The sequence below is a fragment of the Chiloscyllium plagiosum genome, chromosome 35 (assembly GCF_004010195.1).
Source record: "Chiloscyllium plagiosum isolate BGI_BamShark_2017 chromosome 35, ASM401019v2, whole genome shotgun sequence".
Taxonomy (NCBI): domain Eukaryota; kingdom Metazoa; phylum Chordata; class Chondrichthyes; order Orectolobiformes; family Hemiscylliidae; genus Chiloscyllium; species Chiloscyllium plagiosum.
This window is the reverse complement of record NC_057744.1, coordinates 30,650,809-30,671,639: the sequence shown is the minus strand read 5'-3', so window position 1 is coordinate 30,671,639 and position 20,831 is coordinate 30,650,809. Positions and strand designations below refer to the sequence as shown.

Genomic DNA, 20,831 nt, shown 5'->3' with positions numbered 1-20,831 from the left:
CAACTTTTTCACGCAGGGGGTGGTACGTGTATGGAATGAGCTGCCAGAGGATGTGGTGGAGGCTGGTACAATTGCAACATTTAAGAGGCATTTGGATGGGTATATGAATAGAAGGGTTTGGAGGGATATGGGCCGGGCACTGGCAGCTGGGACTAGATTGGTCGGCATGGACGGTTTGGACCGAAGGGTCTGTTTCCATGCTGTACCTCTCTATGACTCTGACTCCATATTCAGAAGATAGTCTGGATCCTAATTATTTCTTAATTTCAGTTTAAGATTAAGGTGCACATTCGAGATGTAATTCCATTGGTCAAACTAGTCAACTTTAAGCAAAACATACTTTATTTTCACTATAGTGTAAAAATACAGGCAAAGTAAAAATAGAAGAAAATAATTTACTTAACTAACTCTATAGAAATGCTTAACAAAATAATTATATTAACTACTATTAATTAACTTTTCCAATATAATAACATTACATAAACACACCTTTGATATAAATTCAGTAAAATAGATTGTCTAATGCAGTTCTAGCAGCAGGATGAGAACCCCAGCTTTTAGCTGTAACAGAGATGAGTAACAGCTTCCAGATCCAGCTTCAACAATCGCAGACAGTTAAAACTAATAGTCCTGGTGATGTGGGAGCTGGCCCTACCCATTCAGGTTGCTTCTATTGTTTCAACTTTAAAAAAAACCAAAGCCTCACAAGCGGTCTACTTTATTGGCATTGAGCAGACTACTTGACACCTCTGTCTCAACCTTTTTTCATTTTAAAAAAAGGACAAAATCCACCTGTTAAAGCCAAGGTATCTTCATATACCAAACATAGAATTGAAATTAGCTTCTATGGCTGCAATAAAATAGGATAGAAAAAAAGCTTTTCATTAATTTAAAGTTCACATCCTTTGGGTGTAATATTTGTTCGTTGGATTGACTATGCAGTTCAAAATCTATAGTGTGCAAAATTTTAAAGGGCCATGACATCCCCTTTTCATTGTCACATAGGTAAACCATCTGCCTTAAGTGCCCACTTTCTATTTCACGCAAATAAATGATGTGTCCAAGACAGACTAGCTAAATCGTGAATATTGATGTCATAGATGGACATATTTTCCAATATAGTTGCTGACTGGTAATCTATTTGTGGAAATTGGTTATTGCAGTTGACTGGTCAGCTGGTTTCTGACACCAACAGTGTTTGTTCAAATCCTGCACCAGTTGAGGTTACCATGAAGGATTCTTCCTCTTGTTCTCCCCTCGTCTGTGTTATGGTGACCCTCCCATTAAACCACAACCAAATGGTGCTCTCTGTGGCGACTTTGCTATTCTTTTTGTAATCTCTTCCTTCTCCAGCCGTCCCAAATTTTTCCAATCTTTGTTGAAACTGCTTGGATGCAGTACAGCAGAGTAAGTTGTGGCCCTCAAAGTTACATTTGATTAAACGGTGTTTTTTTTTGAGCTGCCAATGGTGTTTAGGACATGTTGGTTATGCTGCTCAAATTACAATTCAAAGTTAAAAGTTAAATGTCCTATCAAAGAAAATGTACCAGAAACTGTAGTAATCATTGCAGAACTTGCTGGAGAAACTCGACAAGTCTGGTAACATCCATGGAGAGAAAGCAGAGTTAACATTTCGGGAGACCTCCTTCAGAACTAGAAAAAGGTGGTACATATTCTAAATTTTTCCAGCAACTTCCCTTCTTGATTGATATATTCAGCATCCAAAGTTCTTTATTTTATTTTATGGTTCCTAATTGGCCTTGACTCTTGATGAAATCTGCATTCTCTCACGTGCACATTTACCAAAGTGGGCTTTGATTTCATTAAAGAACAGTATCAATTTTAAGTAGTGTATGCTTTCAACCTTTGCTTTAGTCATGTTCTTGCTCAAGCAAACTTTCTTTGGCGTATTCTTCTCCAATTGGCCGTTGTACACTTGTGACTGAAATGATAAGAGAGCTGACAGGCTATTCAACATGCCGAGATTGCTTGTAAAGACCAAACTCTGTAATCATGACCTGTGAGGTGTTTGCTGATGTTGTTGCCCTGGTATCCCTTACTAAAGTTTATTTGCAGCAGTTTAATGACGAGTTCTCCTGCCTGAGAGTTTTGGATGACAGGCAACATCAGGGAGGCCAAAAGTTATGGGCCATGACTTATTTCCACCTCTTGTTAACATTGATTCCAGTGGTCCTTGACAGCTTCGTATATCTTAGATCAACAATCAGTCCCTTGATACTGAGATCAGCACCAGGATTGTATTAATCGCAATTATTAAGGGCAACAGGACTGAGTACCGAATACAAAAGGTACATTAACATGCAGGGATCCCTCTTGAGTCAGTGACAACTCTTAGTCAGGTCATTTGTGCAGAATGGGTGATGACTGCATTCTTGAAAACATGTTCTATGTTTACTATTGTTTTAATGCATAGCAGCCACAACAGACTATGTGCAATCCAGAAGTGTCACATCTTCCATGATTGATCATGATCATACTCAAACCACACTCTGAGGGATGACCTCCATTATAGCGCTGTGTTAGGTATAATTACAGAAGTGCTTAGCAGCATCAAATTTAATCTAAAAACCATCCATCTTAACCCTTCATGCATAAAACTGCAGAGGCTGTTCAATTGGCACGTTATGAAGTTAGTTTTTCTTTCCTCTTGCTGATCACATACCTGTGTTTCTTGAGAGGCACCGGTAACGATGAGGAATTGGACCTTGGATGACGTTCCTTCTCAACTAAGCCAGTTTGAGCCTGACTCTAGCATTTCTGCAAAAAAAATTAGCTGATATTTCAGAACAGGGAACAAGTCAGAAATATATCTGAAGGTAGTTTCACATTAGCTCACTGGCTCTGTGCAGCCACAAGCATTCCTGCCACAGGAAGTTTTGTGATCCTACTGCACCCTATAGTGAAAAGTGTAAGAGAGCAATAGCATATTTCTACCTGACTTCAGCAGTAATTTATTTGTAGGAATGTTCTGTGGAATATCTGTAATGCTGAACATTCAAATTAACATTTTCCATATTTGAATTCTTATTTTGATAAATTGTCAATTTGCATTTAAATTAAATCTATATCTGAGAAAAAATGTTTTGTCTGTTTCCTTTAAAGGAGGAAGCACTGAGTGGAAAAGTAATCAGCCTAAAAATAAAAACCCAAATCTGTAATATATATCATTCTGGAGTTTCTTTTGTGTATGGAGTTGAGGCAGTAATTGCCTTGGAGAACTGAATGGTTATCCACTTCAGTTCCTCACTTTCCGTGCTGTTCCTATTTGCTGTAATGGACTACCAACTACTTAATGCACTTTCTGTTTATTAACTCTGACTCTGAATAGATAATTCAATTTTATCCTTTTTTGTGAAGAAATCTGTCTTCAGCATAGTCTTGAAGATCCTTGCTCAAAAATCCACTGATATACAAGGCTGGGCTTTTACAAGAGCCAGAAGGGATTTTTTTTTTCCATATATGCAGTCCTAACTGGATACTTAAACGTGTTTTTGAATTCCAGTCATCCTGTAGTTCCCATTTACTTTTGTAGCCACAAATTTGTGTTTGCAGTTGGTTTGTGAAATGAAGCACTGAAATCGTTGATTTTGTTCTTGCAGTTTTAGAAAGAAGCTTCCCTTCAAAGAGCTTTGGTAAATTAGATTTAGCATAAAAAGTGCTGTCTCAATTTATCACATCTTCCTCATCAGCTGAGTTGAATGAGCACATAGGAACATGGTTAATAAGTTTGCAGATGACTCCAAAAGTGGCTGTACAGTGAAGGAGGTTATCTAAGATTACAAGGAGATCTTGATCAATTGGGGTCAATGGGCCGAGGTGTGGCAGAATAAGTTCAATGTGGATAAATGTGAGCTATTGCATTTTGGTAAAACAAGTGCAGAAATTGTACAATTAATGGTAGGGCCCTGAGTAGCATTGTCGAACAGCGACCTAGAGCTTCAGGTGCATACTTCTTTGAAATTTGCATCACAAGTAGGGTGGTTAAAAAGGCATTTAGCACACTTGTCTTCATTGCTCGGACCTTTGAGTATAGGAGTTGGGATATCATGTTGAGATTGTCCAGGACAGTGGTGAGGCCTCTTCTGGAGTACTGTGTCCCATCCTGGTTGTCCTGTTATAAGATGGATGTTATTAAACTGAAGAAGATTCAGAAGAGATTTACCAGGTTGTTGCTGGGCAGCAGAGTTTGAGGAAAGGCTGGATAGGTGGGAGTTTGTTTTATTGGAGCATAGGAGATTGAGGGATGACCTTTAGAGGTTTATAAAATAATGAGGGGCATAGATAAGATGAATAGCAAAGGCCTTTTCCCTATGTTGGTGGTAGTTCCAAATTACGGGGCATATTTTTAAGGTGAGAGGAGAAAGATTTAAAAAGGACATGAGGGGCAACTTTTTTTTTTACACAGTGGTTAGTGGTTGGAATGAACTGCCAGAAAAAGTGGTGGATGCAGGTATATTTACAACAAATGTTTAAAAGACATTTGTATAAGTATATGAATAGGAAAGGTTTGGAGGAATATGGGCCAAATACAGGTAGGTGGGGCTAGTTTAGTTTGAGAACATAGTCAGCATGGACTAGTTGAACGAGGATTCAGTTTCCATGCTATATGATTCTATGCTAAGGAAGGCATTTTTATATCACTTGCTCTGGTACTATTTAATCTCTCATTTTCTTTTAATCAGTAGTATTTAGAATTTTACAACGAGCCATTGAAAGAGCTTGATTTTATGGTTGTGATAATAGTTGTGAATATGATCTTTACAAGAATTAATCGAGTGTTCCTTTTCACGTGGTTGCTTTATGCTAAGATTTCAGCTCTTGAAGTGGATGAGCAACTAAAAGAAATCCATAGAGAAAAGCTGGAGAATTTGAAGCGTTTTCAAGAAGAGGTGAAGCATCGAGTGAACAAGTATACTCGATTACGCAAAAAACAGCAACAACAGCGATCTTATGAAGCAGTAAGGAAATGTCAAAGAAGTTATTAAATAGATACATATTCTTTTTCTTAATATCTCTATATAATTAAAAATACAAATATATTCCTTTTCGTGCTTTTTACCATCTAGTGAATTGAACACATCTGCCTAAATTTGACACAATCTCAAAAGTCAGTTTTTTTATTCTTTTTCAATTTCTGAATTTCTATTATTAATCATTGGAGATACATTTTGAATGTAGCCATTATTTTGCACAACTTTTCCAAAAGATCTTATAATAGTCTCTCTTGATACAAAGTGGATTAATGTGGCTCACATTTTTTAAAAGACAGCTCCTGGGCACTGTTGACAACTTTGCTAAATTCCTCTAAAAGTGGAAGGACAAATTTTGAACAAAAACAGAAATTGTTGGAAATTCTCAGCAGATCTGGCAGCATCTGTCGAGAGAAAATAGTTAATGTTTGATTTCTCTTTACAGATGCTACATGACCTGCTGAGATCTTCCAGCAATTTCCTTTCTGCTTTTGATTTCCAGCATCAATAGTTCTTTTGGTTCTTTACTTCGGATAAAATATGTTATGCACCAGACTGCTAATTCACCGTTACATAAACCAAAAGTTGCTGGGAATACTCAAATCCAGCACCAACTGTGGAGAAAGAAGCACAGAGATGCTGTTTCCTGTTGGTAGTCTTTTGTCAGAATTTACTGACCTGATATCTTAACTCACTTTCTTTCTCCACAAGTGCTGCCTGAACTACAGAGGGTTTGCAGTATTTTTCAGTCTTATTTCAGATCTCTGTTCTCTGCAGTTTTTCCTTTTGGTAGTCTAGGTTCTTTTTAACAGCTGATTGCAATTGTTGAGTTTTTCATGTTGACAAATTACTGGAACAATGAGGAGGGAAGAAATGGGTCTATTTCATAAATTCAGTATCTGAGCATAATTTGTCATGCTACTTCTGCTTTAAGTATTGTAACGCAACACTATTTCAACAAGTTGGGGAAAACACATAAACCATGTTATATCTCATCACATTGAGATATTCAGGTCAAATAATGCATTTTTTGCAATGTTCCATTAATTAGTGTATGTGGTATATATTAACATAGCCTCAGTGCTCCATGTTTTGCATTCAAACTATTATTCTGTTCTCTAAAGGTAGGGGGTTGTTGCTTTGATTAAAAGAGAAAGAATGTAGCAAATGTAAGGTTGTAAGTTGTTCCACTGTGGACTTTGGAGGCATAAAATATATAGTTGTATGTATTACATATATCTCTTAAACTATCTTTTTTTTATATAGGTTGAAAGGGATGATCGTGTGATAAAGCAATCTTCTGCTTCAGTTGAAGATCTCACTCCAAATAAAAACACATGCATATTTCGTGGTAATAATTCAGAATTTGCCATTTTTAGTCCAAGCTCTAGATGGGTGTGTGTTCGGAATCTGGGCATTGATAAGCAAGAAGGCAGTGATGTTTTCAGTGATCAAGCTCAGAAGGTGAGCATATCCTAGAGATAATTGAACTGCAGCTCATTTTTCTCAAAGGTATTTTGTCTTTTGAGCAGAGCAAAATAAGACTTTTTTTCATGATAGAAGGGCCAATTGCAGAAATGAAACCTTACCACATCATATTGCACTCTCATTGAAACTAGAATTACAAATATTCATCTTTCCACTACCCATCACTAAAAGTCTGTTATTTTTATGAGTGTAAAATGCAAAAACATTGGGTTCCAAGTCTTGCACAATATTTGCCTTTTGTGTTCAATCATGCTAGCTGGGAACTAGCCAATGCAAATGCTCCATAGATTTTTCATATTACTCAAAATTCATATTGATTAATCTATCTATGCAATAATATCAGAGTATGACTAATTTATGGAAGATCTGGTCTGTTAGACCAAGTCTGGAGGTTGTTTTATTCCTATATTAAAGATTTATTGAGAAGTGACAACGTAAAATAGTAATGATCTTATAATACATGTCTACAATGATATAATATTAAACAAGCCATTGAGATATAACCTGATAAAGTTTAACATTGACAAAGTTCCCTGGCAGTTTCCTTTGAAAGGTTTTGTGGTAAGATTTGATTTACCCAGTCCAGTTTCAAAAATATTCTAAAGTATAAGTGAAAACCTGACTTGTATATTCCTTAATCGCCTCTGCTTACAGGACCCTGAGCATCTTCCCCCCCCCCCCCCCTGCCAACAAGCCACTTTTGGACTTGAATATTAATCATTCATTCTGTTTCTTTACAAAAAAAAGAGGCGGGGGTCAGTTTAGCTCAGTTGCCTAAATGACTGGTTTGTGATACAGAGTGTGATGCCAACAGTATCAGTTCAGTTCCTGCACCAGCTGAGGTTACTCTCTACCTCTCTCTCTGTCACTGAGGTGTGGTGATCCCCTCACAATCAGCAGCCCTATGGTCTGGTAAGAGTATGGTGACTTTACCTGTACCTGTTTCCAAAATATGGCAGGAGTAGGTAACTAACAGTTTCTCATTGCCACAATTCCAAATTGATACGGTAGCCAAGACCGGTTGTTTCATTAGTTGGGCAGTTCGAGGATTCATTTATTGTAACAAGTTTAAGTAATCTAAATGATGGTTGATAACATTAATTTGAAAGCTTATAATCTGCTTTTCTTAAGGGAATGTCACAACTACTGTAGTTAAGTAATTGTATTTTCAAGTTATTTATGTTTGAAGGTAATCTTTTTGATCTCTTCAAGGCATGTTTGTACTATAATTTGTTCCATTTCACTCTTTGAATTGCTATGAATTTCAAACAGTTTATTTTAAGCAATAGTCTACATCACAAAATGTCATGATTTTCAACACAATCAAACTGTTATATTTAACTCAGAAAATACAGGAATATTTGACCTACATTGTAATAAATACCAGTTACAGCCTTGTATTACTATACAGAAATAAAAATCTCTTCATTATTTTGGTGTGCAGTATTTTAGATTGCTTATTTCCCCCTCCCTCCCCTTTCTCTGTCTCTCTCGCTGCTCCCTTTCTCTCTCTGTCACCTTTCTCTTCCACCCTCTCTCGCTTCCTCTTTCTCACTCTTTCTCTGTCCCTTTTCTTTCTCTTCCCCCCCCCCCCCCCTCCCCAACCCCTTTCTCTTTCTCCCTCTGTTTCTGTTTCTGTCGAGCCTGAAGATTTTTTCATATTTTAATCCTCTTCAAAAGTGCTTAGTTCCAGTCACCAAGTAAGAAAATGTACAGTTTACTCTCTCGCTCCCAGGTATTTGCCAGACTATCCATGATGATGAATTGTGCAAGAGGGACTATTTAGATTTTTATCTCAATTTTTGACTGTATGCTTTTCAGTAGAGCCCTTAATGGATTTGCAGAGATTGAAAGTGCAAAACTATAATAAACTCAATTGTCTAGTTGCATTTTCTTATCAATCTGAGATTTTTTTGTTTCTAATTTAAGTTAAAGATAGTTTTTATAAACTGCAGGCATTTAGTGCATTACTAAAGTACTATTTCTAGTTAAGGTAGGGTATCATATAAAACTGAAGTATTGCTTCTGAGTTATCTTTATTTGTGTATATTTCAATACAAAAGCTATCCATTTTAAACTAATACTAATGAGTCTGATTTGTTTTAGCTTAGTAAAGTGACAAAACAGGCTCGGCGTAGGCTTGCATCATGTCAAACTGTATCAGAAGAGGACTTGTGCTCAACACTTCCAGGAGGAATTTGGAGGGTGTCACCAATAAGAGATGTGAGTTATGTTGAAAGACATAATGTAAAAGAATGTGTATGAATAAATCTACTGTCTTGGAATGTGTAGAAATGTTTGCTTTTGAAATAATTTGGAAACCTGATACTGAAGGAAACCACAGTATCTCCCAATTTGGAGTTTTTAATGCATCTCTTTAGAAACAAAATAGACAAAGACTTAGAGTCATAGAGATGTACAGCATGTCCTTGCTGACCAGATATCCTAAATTAATCTAGTCCCATTTGCCAGCACTTGACCTATACTTGATTTGTTTTTTTTCTCCAATCTCAAACTGCTAATTTTGTGACAAATTGCAAATTTATTTATTATGAACCATGTTCATAAGGTACCATTCTTTTCTAATCTTATTTCACTTAACACTGCCAAAGCAGAGAAATAGACTTCCAGTTATATCATGTTTAGTTGAAAACAACTGGACCTTACAATTGAAGGAATGCATTCTTATATTAATATTTCAATCTCAAGCATCCATTTTTTTGTCTAGAGAAACTAAATATGTAGACACCAACTGATTGCATAAGACGTGCATTTACTTCCTCTTGTAAGTTTTACTATGATGTAGACTTCTGAAAGTTTTTTTTTATTTACCCCAAAAGTGTGTTCATGAGAATTAGGGAAGCGGTTTGAATAGAATTAATGCCTTATTACTGTGTTGGAGTGTTTATAATCAATATTTGCTCAGACATTCGTTCACCCCTATTATTATTTTGTGAAATTGAATGTCAGGTGTTTACATTTTAAATTACAGCTTTAATTGTACATTAAAGCTATGTTTGTATTTCTGTAATGTCTGATTACATACACTGTAATTTTGTATAAATTTTGAGGAAACCCGGTACTTGATCAAATTTAGAATGCATTCAGGAACATTTTGTTGAATATTCTGGCCGTGGGTCACATTATAATCTGGAAGGTTGCATTAATGTCTGAAGGAGTAGGATAGATGTTAGGGGAAGGAGGTGGTGGTGCTGAAAAATTGGGAAGCAAAGTAGAGAGAGGTGGTGTGCCCTCACGCCCAGAAGCCTAATGAATGACCTTAAATGGCCAACCAGGAGCTGTTTCCTGCCAATGCTGGTGTTTTACCAGGTATGAATCTCTCTCTCTGTGGAGCCTGCCAGTGGAACCATGGTGATCTTCCTATAAGGCTTGTGCTTTCTGATCAAGCACTCTGTGGTCCATCAAAGACTGCCATGGTGACCATGCAGCAATGCCTATTATCTTTGCCAGAGTTTTATCTGGCTCCAATGATCCTGGCTCCAATAATCTTTGTTTGAAAGTGGTGTACATGTCATCTGCCTATCTGTCAGTGAAAATTTAACTCCTTGAAATGTTAAGTCTCTTGTTTCAATGTTAACAATCTTGTCAAAGTTTAAAACAAGAATAGAATGGCCACTAGTCAACATTCATGGCTTTGCCAGAGTTTTATCTGGCTCCAATGATCCTGGCTCCAATGATCTTTGTTTGAAAGTGGTGTACATGTCATCTGCCTATCTGTCAGTGAAAATTTAACTACTTGAAATGTTAAGTCTCTTGTTTCAATGTTAACAATCTTGTCAAAGTTTAAAACAAGAATAGAATGGCCACTAGTCAACATTCATGGCATTTTCTCCTTTCCCAGAACTTAGTATCCCGAAAAGAGAGACAACTAGATGCTACAGGAGATTTCATGTGTTCAGAAGGTCAACAAGACCTGCCTGCTGAATTGCAGGTACAGTCTCAGAAATTGATGGATCGAAAACATGTTACTTTCCAGTCAGAGCTGCAGCATCCCAAGGTTAGAGTTGCATTTCTAGATTACTGTTCTCAACTGTGGTTTGGCAAGCAACTTGGTTGTTATTTCCAGCATTTTGTATTTTTATTTCTCGTTCAGTAGTGGTTGAAGATTATAGAATCTCACAGTGTGGAAGCAGGACATTCAGGCCATTGAATCCACACCGACCCTCCAAACAGCATCCCAACCAAACCAACCCCCATACCCTATTCTCATTTCCCATGGCTGTTCCACCTAGCCTGGACACGATGAGCAATTTGAGCAGGGCCATCTTTGAACTGTGGGAGGAAACCGGAGCACCCAGAGGAAACCCACACAGACATGGGGAGAACATGCAAACTCACTGACAGTCACCTGAGACTTGAATCGAATCTGGGTCCCTGGTGCTGTGAGGCAGCACTGTTAATCACTGAACCATTGTGCTGGTTCATGTTGTAGTACTTGAGATTTAGCAATAATCAAATTAGAGATGTACAGCACAGAAACAGATCCTTCAGTCCAACTCACCCATGCCAAATAGATATACTAATCTAATCTAGTCCCATTTGCCAGCACTTGGCCCATATCCCTCTAAACCCTTCCTATTCGTATACCGAGCCAGATGCCTTTTACACGCTGCAATTGTACCAGCCTCCACCACTTCCTCTGGCAGCTCATTCCATATACACTCAACCCACTGTGTGAAGAAGTTGCTCCTTAGGTCCTTTTTAAATCTTTTCCCTCTCACCTTAAACCTATGCCCTCTAGGTTTGGATTCCCTTACCCTGGGAAAAAGACCTTATCCATTCACCCTAACCATGTTTCCCATGATTTTATAAATTTCTATAAGGTCACCCCTCAGCCTCCAATGCTCCAGGGAAAATAGCCTATTCAGCCTCTCCCTATAGCTCAAATCCTCCAACCCTGGCAACATCCTTGTAAATCTTTTCTGAACCATTTCAAGTTTCACAACATCCTTCCTATCAAATGCTTTCTGCACTATCCTATCTACTTCCAACTCTACTTTTAAAGAACTGTGAACCTGCACTCCAAGGTCTCTTTGTACAGCAACACATCGTAGGACCTTCCCACAAGTCCTGCTAAGAATTGCTTTTCCAAAATGCAGCATCTCACATTTATCTAAATTAAACACCATCTGCCACTCCTCAGCCCATTGACCCACCTGATCAAGATCCCTTTGTACTTTGAGGTAACCTTCTTCCCTGTCCACTACGCTTCCAATTTTGGTGTCATCTGCCAACTTACTATCTATATCTCCTATGTTCACATCCAAATCATTTTTATAAATGACAAAAAGTGCTGGACCCAGCACCAATCCTTGTGGCACTCCACTGGTCACAGGCCTCCAGTCTGAAAAGCAACACTCCACCACCACCCTCTGTCTTCTACCTTTTGAGCTAGTTCTGTATCCAAATGACGAGTTCTCCCTGTATTCCATGAGACCTACCCTTGTTAACCAGTCTCTCGTGGGGAACCTTGTCGAACGCATTGCTGAAGTCGATATAGATCACAACCATTGCATTGCCCTCCTCAATCCTCAAAAAACTCAATCAAGTTCATGAGACATGATTTCCTATGCATACAGCCATGTTGACTATCCCTAATTGGTCCTTGCTTTTCCAAAACATGTAAATCCTGTCCCTCAGGATTCCCTCCAACAACTGGCCCACAACCGGTATGAATGTAATACTTGTGGCTTCTATATTTGGAAGCATGGCAGCTTTATTTACAAAGTAATTAAACAGTTGAATAAAATGATGGTTAGTACTCATCCAATGGCAGGGGTGGTGGAAGGTTTTGTTATCTGGCTTCTTGCATTAGCATTCATCTTTTGTGGTAAACTAAAGATGTAAAAAGATCCTCAACCGCACAGACTGTATGTGGACTTTTAAAGAAAGGTAATATATTTCGTTTTTATTAGTTTCTACCTAGATTTAATTTTGTGAACTTGTGTTGCCTGATTTATCAAAGTGCAGCTGAATTGTGACCTTATCAATACTCTGCTATTCTACAAACTGCTCTGAAAGGGAAAGTGAAACATGTAGTTTTCTTGCATAATTATAAGCCATTTTAAAATTCCATTGTTCAGACAACCCAATGATATGTAGAATTAATGGCCAAAGAAAGATTCTTACCATATCTATTACACTTCTGCAGATGAAGCTGTTGATTTACTGTACTGTATCCAAATTCCTTTAAATACCTGGTTCCAAGTTTTTCTGTGGATTTTATATGGTGGTAAGAATTTTGTGAGGAGACATAAAAAGACAACGGAGTGACTTTCTAGTTTATCATTCAGGGCACCTTCTCCTTTTCCAGAACCCAGTTGCCCAAACAGAGGCGCATCTGAACATGGCAGGAGAGTTTGTGTGTTTGGAAGACCAGCATGACCTACCTGTAGAGTTGCAGGAGCAGTCTCAGAAATTGTTGGATGGGAAACATATTAGTTTCCAGCCAGAGCTGCAACATGAAAGGGTAAGGCTTAGGTTTCCAGATTATTCTACACTGTGTTATACTGAGCAGTGAAGTGGAATCACATATTTAAAATATGTGATTTTAAATTAATGTAACATGTTAATTGGTGCAAAATTCTATTGCTTTTACAACTTCCCAATCATTCCTCATATAATACAGAATCTAAATCCAATTTTTCATCTCCACTAGTTTACAAATCTTCGCTGTCTTGATAAGAAATATTGCAGCAAACCAAGCTTAATGCCTTGAATTCTGAGAGGGTATGTTAACTTTCTGTGATATCTCCCGGTGTCACTTTAAACAATGATAAAAATTCTGGATGTAAGTTTGCTTGCTGAGCTGAAAGGTTAGTTTTCAGACATTTCATCACCATACTAGGTAACATCATCAGTCAGCCTCCTGTGAAGCACTGGTGTTAGTAACCCACTTTCTATTTATGTGTTGAGGTGCAACACACAAATAGAAAGCGGGTCAGTAACACCGGTGCTTCACCTGAGGCTCACTGATGTTACCTAGTATGGTGATGAAACATCTGAAAATGAACCTTCCAACTCAGCGAGCACACTTACATCCAGAACCTCAACCTGAGCTACAAATCTTCTCAAAACTTGCTAATTATAAAAATATTAGTAATGTCATTCCCTAATGTTTCTACACTTAATATGGCCTCTAAGTGCAACATGTTTAGCTTTAGTTCTTTTATTTTTTTTCCATTATAGTCCGTGGTGTTACCATCACTGAATCCCCAATATCAACATCCTTCAGGTTACAATTGACAAAAGACTCAACTGGATCACCACATAAACAGAGTGGTTACATGAGCAGGTCAGAGGCTAGGAATACTGTACCGTATGACTTGCTTCCTTTCTCCCAAAGGAGAAAGTGAGGTCTGCAGATGCTGGAGATCAGAGATGGAAATGTGTTGCTGGAAAAGGGCTAATGCCCTCCTGAAGAAGGGCTAATGCCCGAAACGTCGATTCTCCTGTTCCCTAGATGCTGCCTGACCTGCTGCGCTTTTCCAGCAACACATTTCCATCTCTTCCTTTCTCCCAAAGCCTGTCCACTGTCTACAAGGCACAAGTCAGGAGTACGATGGCACTCTTCCCCACTTGCCTGAATGGGTGATGCTACAACAGCTTAACAACATTGAGAACAAAGCCGCTCCCTTGATTGGTACCATGTCCACAAGCATCCACTCCCTCCACCACAGATGCTCAGTAGCAGCAGTGCACTGCAGAAATTCACTAAAAATCCTTAGGCAGCACTTTCCAAACCCATGACCACTTCCATCTAGATGACAAAGGCAGCAGATAAATGGGAACACTACCACTTGCAAGGTCCCCTCAAAGCCACTCACTGTCCTAACTTGGAAATATATCATCATTTCTTCACTGTCACTGAGTCAAAGTCCTGGAATTCCTTCCGTAAGGGCATTGAGAGTCAATCTACAGCAGGTGGACTACTGTGGTTCAAAAGGGCAGCTCGCCACACCTGAAGGGTATTTGGGTACAGCCAATAAATGCTGGCCAACAAGCAACCCCACATTCCACAATTGGGTGGCACGGTGGCTCAGTAGTTAGCACTGTAGCCTCACAGCACCAGGGACCCGGGTTCAATTCCAGCCTCAGGCGACTATCTGTGTGGATTTTGCACATTCTTCCTGTGTCTGTGTGGGTTTCCTCTGGATGGTGGTTTCCTCCCACAGTCCAAAGATGTGCAGGTTAGGTGAATTTGCCATTCTAAATTGCCCATAGTGTTCAGGGATGTGTCGGTTAGGTGCGTTAGTCAGGGGTCAATGTAGAGTAATAGAGTAAGGAAATGGGTTTGGGTGGGATACTCTTTCGAGGGTCAATGTGGACTTGTTGGGCCGAAGGGCCTGTTTCCACACTGTAGGGAGTCTGTGATTGTTAGTGAATACAAAAAGAAAAACACGCTTTAGGTCCACCTCTGGGATATATCTGTTGTGCCTTGCTGGTAAATCTGTGGTGGTCTTCAGAGACCGGCAGGTTACATGCACCAACTTTAATTGTTGCACAGTCAAGCGTGCTTGATCATTGGCATGTAATATACTTGCATAGTCGCTTCTTTGATGTGAATGATCTGTTGCTTCAGACTGTATTCTGCTATTGGGACTTTGCTGCATGGGCATATTTATTAAAATCAGTCTGGTTTAAATATTGCAACAAAATTTAATACAGTCATCCTGTACTATTTCAGTGGTGTTTTAACTTCCCAAGCAATTATATATTCCTTTTGAGTTATGAATTATTTAAATGTTAGCCAGTACTTCCATCATTATTTTTTAGGCTAATTTCCCAATTTCAGACACTAAGTTGGCTTTGTTTAAAATTAAGACCACAGTTTTGTACTTGGCTGCATTACTCTTCTCATGATATTCGTCATACCGTGATCCCCAGAGAATCATACTCCTAATTAATCTCTCATTACACAATGAGATCTAAACTAGTCTATCCCCTAGCTGATTCTTCAATACGATATTCTAGAAAACTGCTTCCAAAGCATTCAGTCAGTTTATCTTCCAAGCCAATTTAGTTCAACCAGTTTCCATGAAGATTAAAGGTTCCCAAACTTATTGCTATGCTCTTGTTATATGCTCCTTTGATTTCCTGATTGTAGACTCTGCCCAGTTATATTACTGTACATGGTCGTGTAAACTACCAGTGTTGCTGTTCCATTTGTTATTTAGCAGCTGTATGCTTAATAATTCTGTGTTCTGATTTTCTGAACCAAGGTCCTTTCTTTCCCTACTATTTTCATCCCTTTGATACCAGGACTACCTCACCTCTGTTTCCATTTTGCCAGCTTTTCTAAGTAATATAGACTGTGTGTGTGTGTGTGTGACCAAAATGAATGACTCTCACCAAGCCTTTTTTTAATGCATGGTGAATGGAAAATTCAGTTTTAATTTTAGCTTCCATATGTAACCGACTTCAGTAAAAACCGATATTGCAAAATATCTCTCTCTTTCCTGTTGTCTCTATATTGTACAGAATTCTGAACCAAGGATAATGGTTTTCCATTTCAGTGTATATCTTAATTCTTTGCAAATCTTCCACATCTAATCTGAAGCAAGCATATTTAACAAATATATTAGCGTATTTAAAACATGATTTGTACTTAATTACTTCATAGTTTCATGGAATTGTTTTAAAATTTACCCTGTGACAATTTGATTGAAGCCTAGATGTTTTGGCCTGTTGTTGTAACTTAGTCATATATTTTATAATTATTTTTAAAAGGTGAAGTTGCCATTGTTTCAGAGGACCATAGCGTTGCTCTCTCTGTGTGTGTGTGTGTGTGTGTGTGTGTGTGTGTGTGAGAGAGAGAGCGAGAGAGAGAGAGACACGATTGGAGGTGGTTTAAACTGAGAATCACCATACCTCAGGCAAGGGAAGAGGTTGAGAAGGAGGGAACCTTCTAACCTCAGCCAAAAATGAGAGTTGAACGTGTGCTGTTGGCGTGACATCTTCACAAACTAGCCATCCAGCAGATGATTTGAATTAAGTAATGTACATAATGGCAAAATGGATATTTAAGTCTTAAAAAAGTGAATAAAGAGAAAAAAGTCTTTTGACATTAAAGGTGCATCTCCCAGAAAAGGGTTTAAAATTCATTTAAATAAAATGTGTGACTTTCTAGCCCCTTAAGCCTTGTTATTGATTGTACTCTTCCCTGTAGACTCTTAGCTGATTTTGTGTATGTTAATTATTATTTCAGCCCTGTAGTCGACTTTATTGTGAGCCCTACCCTTCAAGTTCCTGTGTAGGGTTTAGTACTGACTATAAGGCAGCACTGATCTTGAGACCTGGTGTGGACCAGGAAGAGAAAAAGAAGCAGGTAAGACCTCCGAACTGACCTTTTTCATATAGAATGGACAGCTTACCTTTAAATTTGGGAGGTTGCATGAAAGGAAAGCAAAAAATCTTTCAATATTCTATGGTTTCTGATTACTTCATCCATGTTGAACTAATTGTGGAAGCTGTGTAATGTGTATAGAACCTCAACTAATAGACCCAGTAAAACTGCTGAATAATCTGGTATGTGAGTAATTGAATTGTTATTGCAATTATCTGAGGTAATCTCTAAAAATTTGTTTTTCTTGTCTTATATATTGTGTATGTGCTGCAATAGAATTAGACACAGTCCGCATGAATTTACAAAAGGGAAATCATGTTTGACAACTTATTAAAATTCTCTGAGGATGTAATCAGTATAGTTGATTGGAGGAGCCAGTGGCTGTAGTTTGGACTTTCAAAAGGCTTTAAACAAAGTTTCACATAAGAGATTAATGTGTAAAATTAAAGTGCATGGGATTGGGAGGTAGTGTATTGAAACTGACAGAAAAGTGGCTAGCAGATAGGAATAAATGGGTCTTTTTTGAATGGCAGGCAGGACCCCAGCTATTCGCAATACATGTTAATAATTTAGATGAGGGGAACTAAAGGTCACATTTCAAAATTTCCAGATAACATACATCTGGGAGAAAAGGTAAATTGTGAAGAGGAGGCAGAGATGTTGCGGTGTGATTTAGATAGGCTGAGTGAGTGGCCAGATACGTAGCAGATGCAGTATACAGTGGAAAAATGTGAGGTTAGCAAAAATAGGAAGATAGATTACCATTTGAATAGTTGTCAATGTGCATCAGTTGCTGAAAGCAGTAAAGATGCCTTTTGTGGCAAGAGAATCTGAGTACAGGAACAGTTTTACTACAGTGTTAGAGGGCATTGGTGAGGCCACAGCTGGCATATTGTGTGCAGTTCCTCTCTGAGGAAGGGTACTCTTGGTATAGAGGGAGTGCAGCGATTGATTCCAGGGATGGCAGGACTGATTGATGAGGACAGATTGAGTTACTTAGGATTGTGTTCACTGGAATTTAGGAGAATGAGGAATGGGGATCTCAAAAATCTATAAACTTCTAACAGGATGTTCCTAATGGGGCAGTCCAGAACCAGTAGTCTTTGATCGTTGTTTAAGGCTAAGGGGCAACCTTTTAGGACTGAACTGAAGAGAAATTTCTTCACCCAGTGAGTGATGAATCTGTAAAATTCGCTACCACAGTAGTGACTGAGGCCAAAGCATTGTGTTTTCAAGAAAGGTAGATATCGTTCTTGTGGCTAAAGGGATCAAGGAATATAGGGGAAGGAAAGGATTGGGGGTATGGAGCTCGATGATTGATTTATCCATAATCATATTGAATGGTGTAACAGGCATGAGGAATGTCTCCTAGCTTCTGCTATCTTCCATGTCTATCTGTTTTTTTAAAAACTTACAAGTGCTGAATTGGTGACTAAGAAATTAAATAGTAAGTACCTAAGCAAAAAACAGTCAATTTGCATTCCGTTACTTACCCTGAGATTATGTATCTCAGGCTGGAGTTAGGTGTGCACCAGAGGATGACTTTCTTTTTCTTTCTTAGGTTATGAACATTCTTGGCAACTTTTGTATTTATTGCCCATCACTTGAGTAGGTATTGCTAAGCTGCCTTCTTGAACTGTAGCTTCAGAAATGCAGGTACACTCCCCATAGTGTTTAGGAGAGAGTTCCAGCATTTTGACAGTATTGCAATTCAGAATGTTGTGTGGCTTGGATCAGAAAACAAAATGGCAATGTTTGTATGCATTTGCTGCCATTGTCCTTTGATATGGTATAATTTGTGGGTTTGGATGGCACTTTCAAAGGAGTTTCTGCAGTGCATCGTGTAGGTGTGGCACACTGCTGCCATCTTGTGTCCATGGTGGAGGAAGTTCTGATTAGGTGGACAGTTTTGTCCTGGAGGTGTTGTTGAACTTGCACTGATCAAAGTGAGAAATATGCCTTCACGCTCCTCACTCATGCATTGTGAGAGACTGGATTTGTGGGAAAGTGGAGGCAAATTACTCATCTCTTTATTCCCAAACTCCAGACGTGTAGCTACGGTAGTTTCAGGTTTTGAGTTAACTCTAACTGTTGTAACTCTCATGATTTTTAATCCAGTTAAAAGCAACATGATCTGGAAAATATCCAGGTTTGGGCTTACAAGTGGCAAGTAACATTCACGTCACACAAAAGCCAGGCTATGACCATCACCAATAAGAGACAATCTAACCACCGTCTTTTGACATTCAATGGTATTACAGTCACTGAATCCCCTACTATCAATATTCTGGGGGTTACCATTGACCAGAAACTCAATTGGACTCCCCACAATAACACAGTGGCTACACGAGCAGTCAGAGGCCAGGAGTACTGTGGTAAGTAACTCACCTCCTAACTCCCCAAAGCCTGTTCATCACCTACATGGCACAAATCAGGAATACACAGGAGTGCAAATGGAATACTCCGCATTTGGCTGGATGGGTGCAGCTCCAACACTCGAGCTTGACACCATCCAGGACAAAGCAGCCTGATTGGCACTACATCGTGGGCGGCATGGTGGCACAGTGGTTAGCACTGCTGCCTCACAGCGCCAGAGACCCGGGTTCAATACCCGCTTCAGGCGACTGACTGTGTGGAGTTTGCACGTTCTCCCCGTGTCTGCGTGGGTTTCCTCCGGGTGCTCCGGTTTCCTCCCACAGTCCAAAGCTGTGCAGGTCAGGTGAATTGGCCATGCCAAATTGCCCGTAGTGTTAGGTAAGGGGTGAATGTAGGGGTATGGGTGGGTTGCGCTTCGGTGGGGCAGTGTGGACTTGTTGGGCCGAAGGGCCTGTTTCCACACTGTAAGTAATCTAATCTAATCCACAAGCGTCCACACTCTCCACTGCTGATGCTCAGTAGCAGCAGTGTGTACCATCTACAAAATACACTACAGAACTTCACCCATGATCCTCAGACAGCACCGTCAAAACCCAAGACCACTTCCATCTGGACAGGGGAAGCAGATACATGTGAACACCATGACTTGTAAGTTCCCTTCCAAGCCACTCACCATTGTGACTTGGAAATATACCACCATTCCTTCATTGTCGCTGGATCAAAATCCTGGAATTTCCTCCCTCATGGCATTGTGGATCAACCCACAGCAGGTAGACTGCAGCAGTTCAAGAATGCAGTTCACCACCACCTTCTCAAGGGCAACTAGGGACAGACAATAAATGTTGGCCAGCTAGCGACACCCACTTTCCACAAAAATGAATAAAAAACAATTTATGGTCAAAGCTAATCCCTTGAATGTTGATGTGAGGACTTGGTTCAGCAGAAACTGGCTTAGCTATCATAATTCATTGTAATTAAGTGGATTTTTTTTTCCTTTAGCAAGTAAACCAAACCCCATTAAAAGATACCAGGTTGCAGGCTGACTAGAGGTTTAATTTATCCTGTATTAACAGCCAAACATCAATTCCTGTGTTTAGATAAAAATATATACCGACTTGATTTTTTTGATGCTTTCATTTCGTGAAGAAGGCCCAAGAATCTGTTTAATGTGGAGGGGTACTGCACGTTTAAAAGACAATTACTTACTTTGTGTCTGGTTATCTTTCAGAAGCAAGCATCATGCACTCTGCAGCTAACTAGAGTAATTGAAAGTATTGAAATAATGCTGATATATTTCTGGATTGATCTTTCTTTTTCCCAGCGTGGTAACCAGTATTTGATGTACCGTCGCCTCTTCATGGATATTGAACGAGAGCAGGTGAAAGAACATCAGCGTCAGCGAGAGCATGAGAAGAGGATTGCTAAGTGAGTTCGTTTAGTTTAACAGGAGTAGGCCATTCAGCAGTAAAGGTAGTGCTGAAACTTGTATCCTACACACTGCCTGCATTTAGAAAAATCCAGTGCTGGTCTTGTTGCAATTGTTGGTAGGATTGTCCAGAGAATTTGGCACCTAAAAATACTTAACACCAAATGCCCAAAAATGACCAACT

The 20,831-nt window shown here is 39.1% G+C and overlaps 1 protein-coding gene across 2 annotated transcripts in view; it reads left to right on the top strand.

Moving 5' to 3' along the window:
* ccdc15 (coiled-coil domain containing 15) overlaps positions 1-20,831 on the top strand; it is a 32,014-nt gene that overhangs the window by 4,115 nt on the left and 7,068 nt on the right. Inside the window, exons 2-8 of one of the 2 annotated variants that reach the window (XM_043676861.1) lie at positions 4,830-4,979; positions 6,258-6,455; positions 8,586-8,702; positions 10,342-10,497; positions 12,814-12,969; positions 16,708-16,827; positions 20,543-20,646. In XM_043676861.1, coding sequence (XP_043532796.1) covers positions 4,830-4,979; positions 6,258-6,455; positions 8,586-8,702; positions 10,342-10,497; positions 12,814-12,969; positions 16,708-16,827; positions 20,543-20,646 — 1,001 coding nt within the window. The remainder of the gene's footprint in view (positions 1-4,829; positions 4,980-6,257; positions 6,456-8,585; positions 8,703-10,341; positions 10,498-12,813; positions 12,970-16,707; positions 16,828-20,542; positions 20,647-20,831) is intronic. The other variant, XM_043676862.1, reaches the window with a different exon arrangement.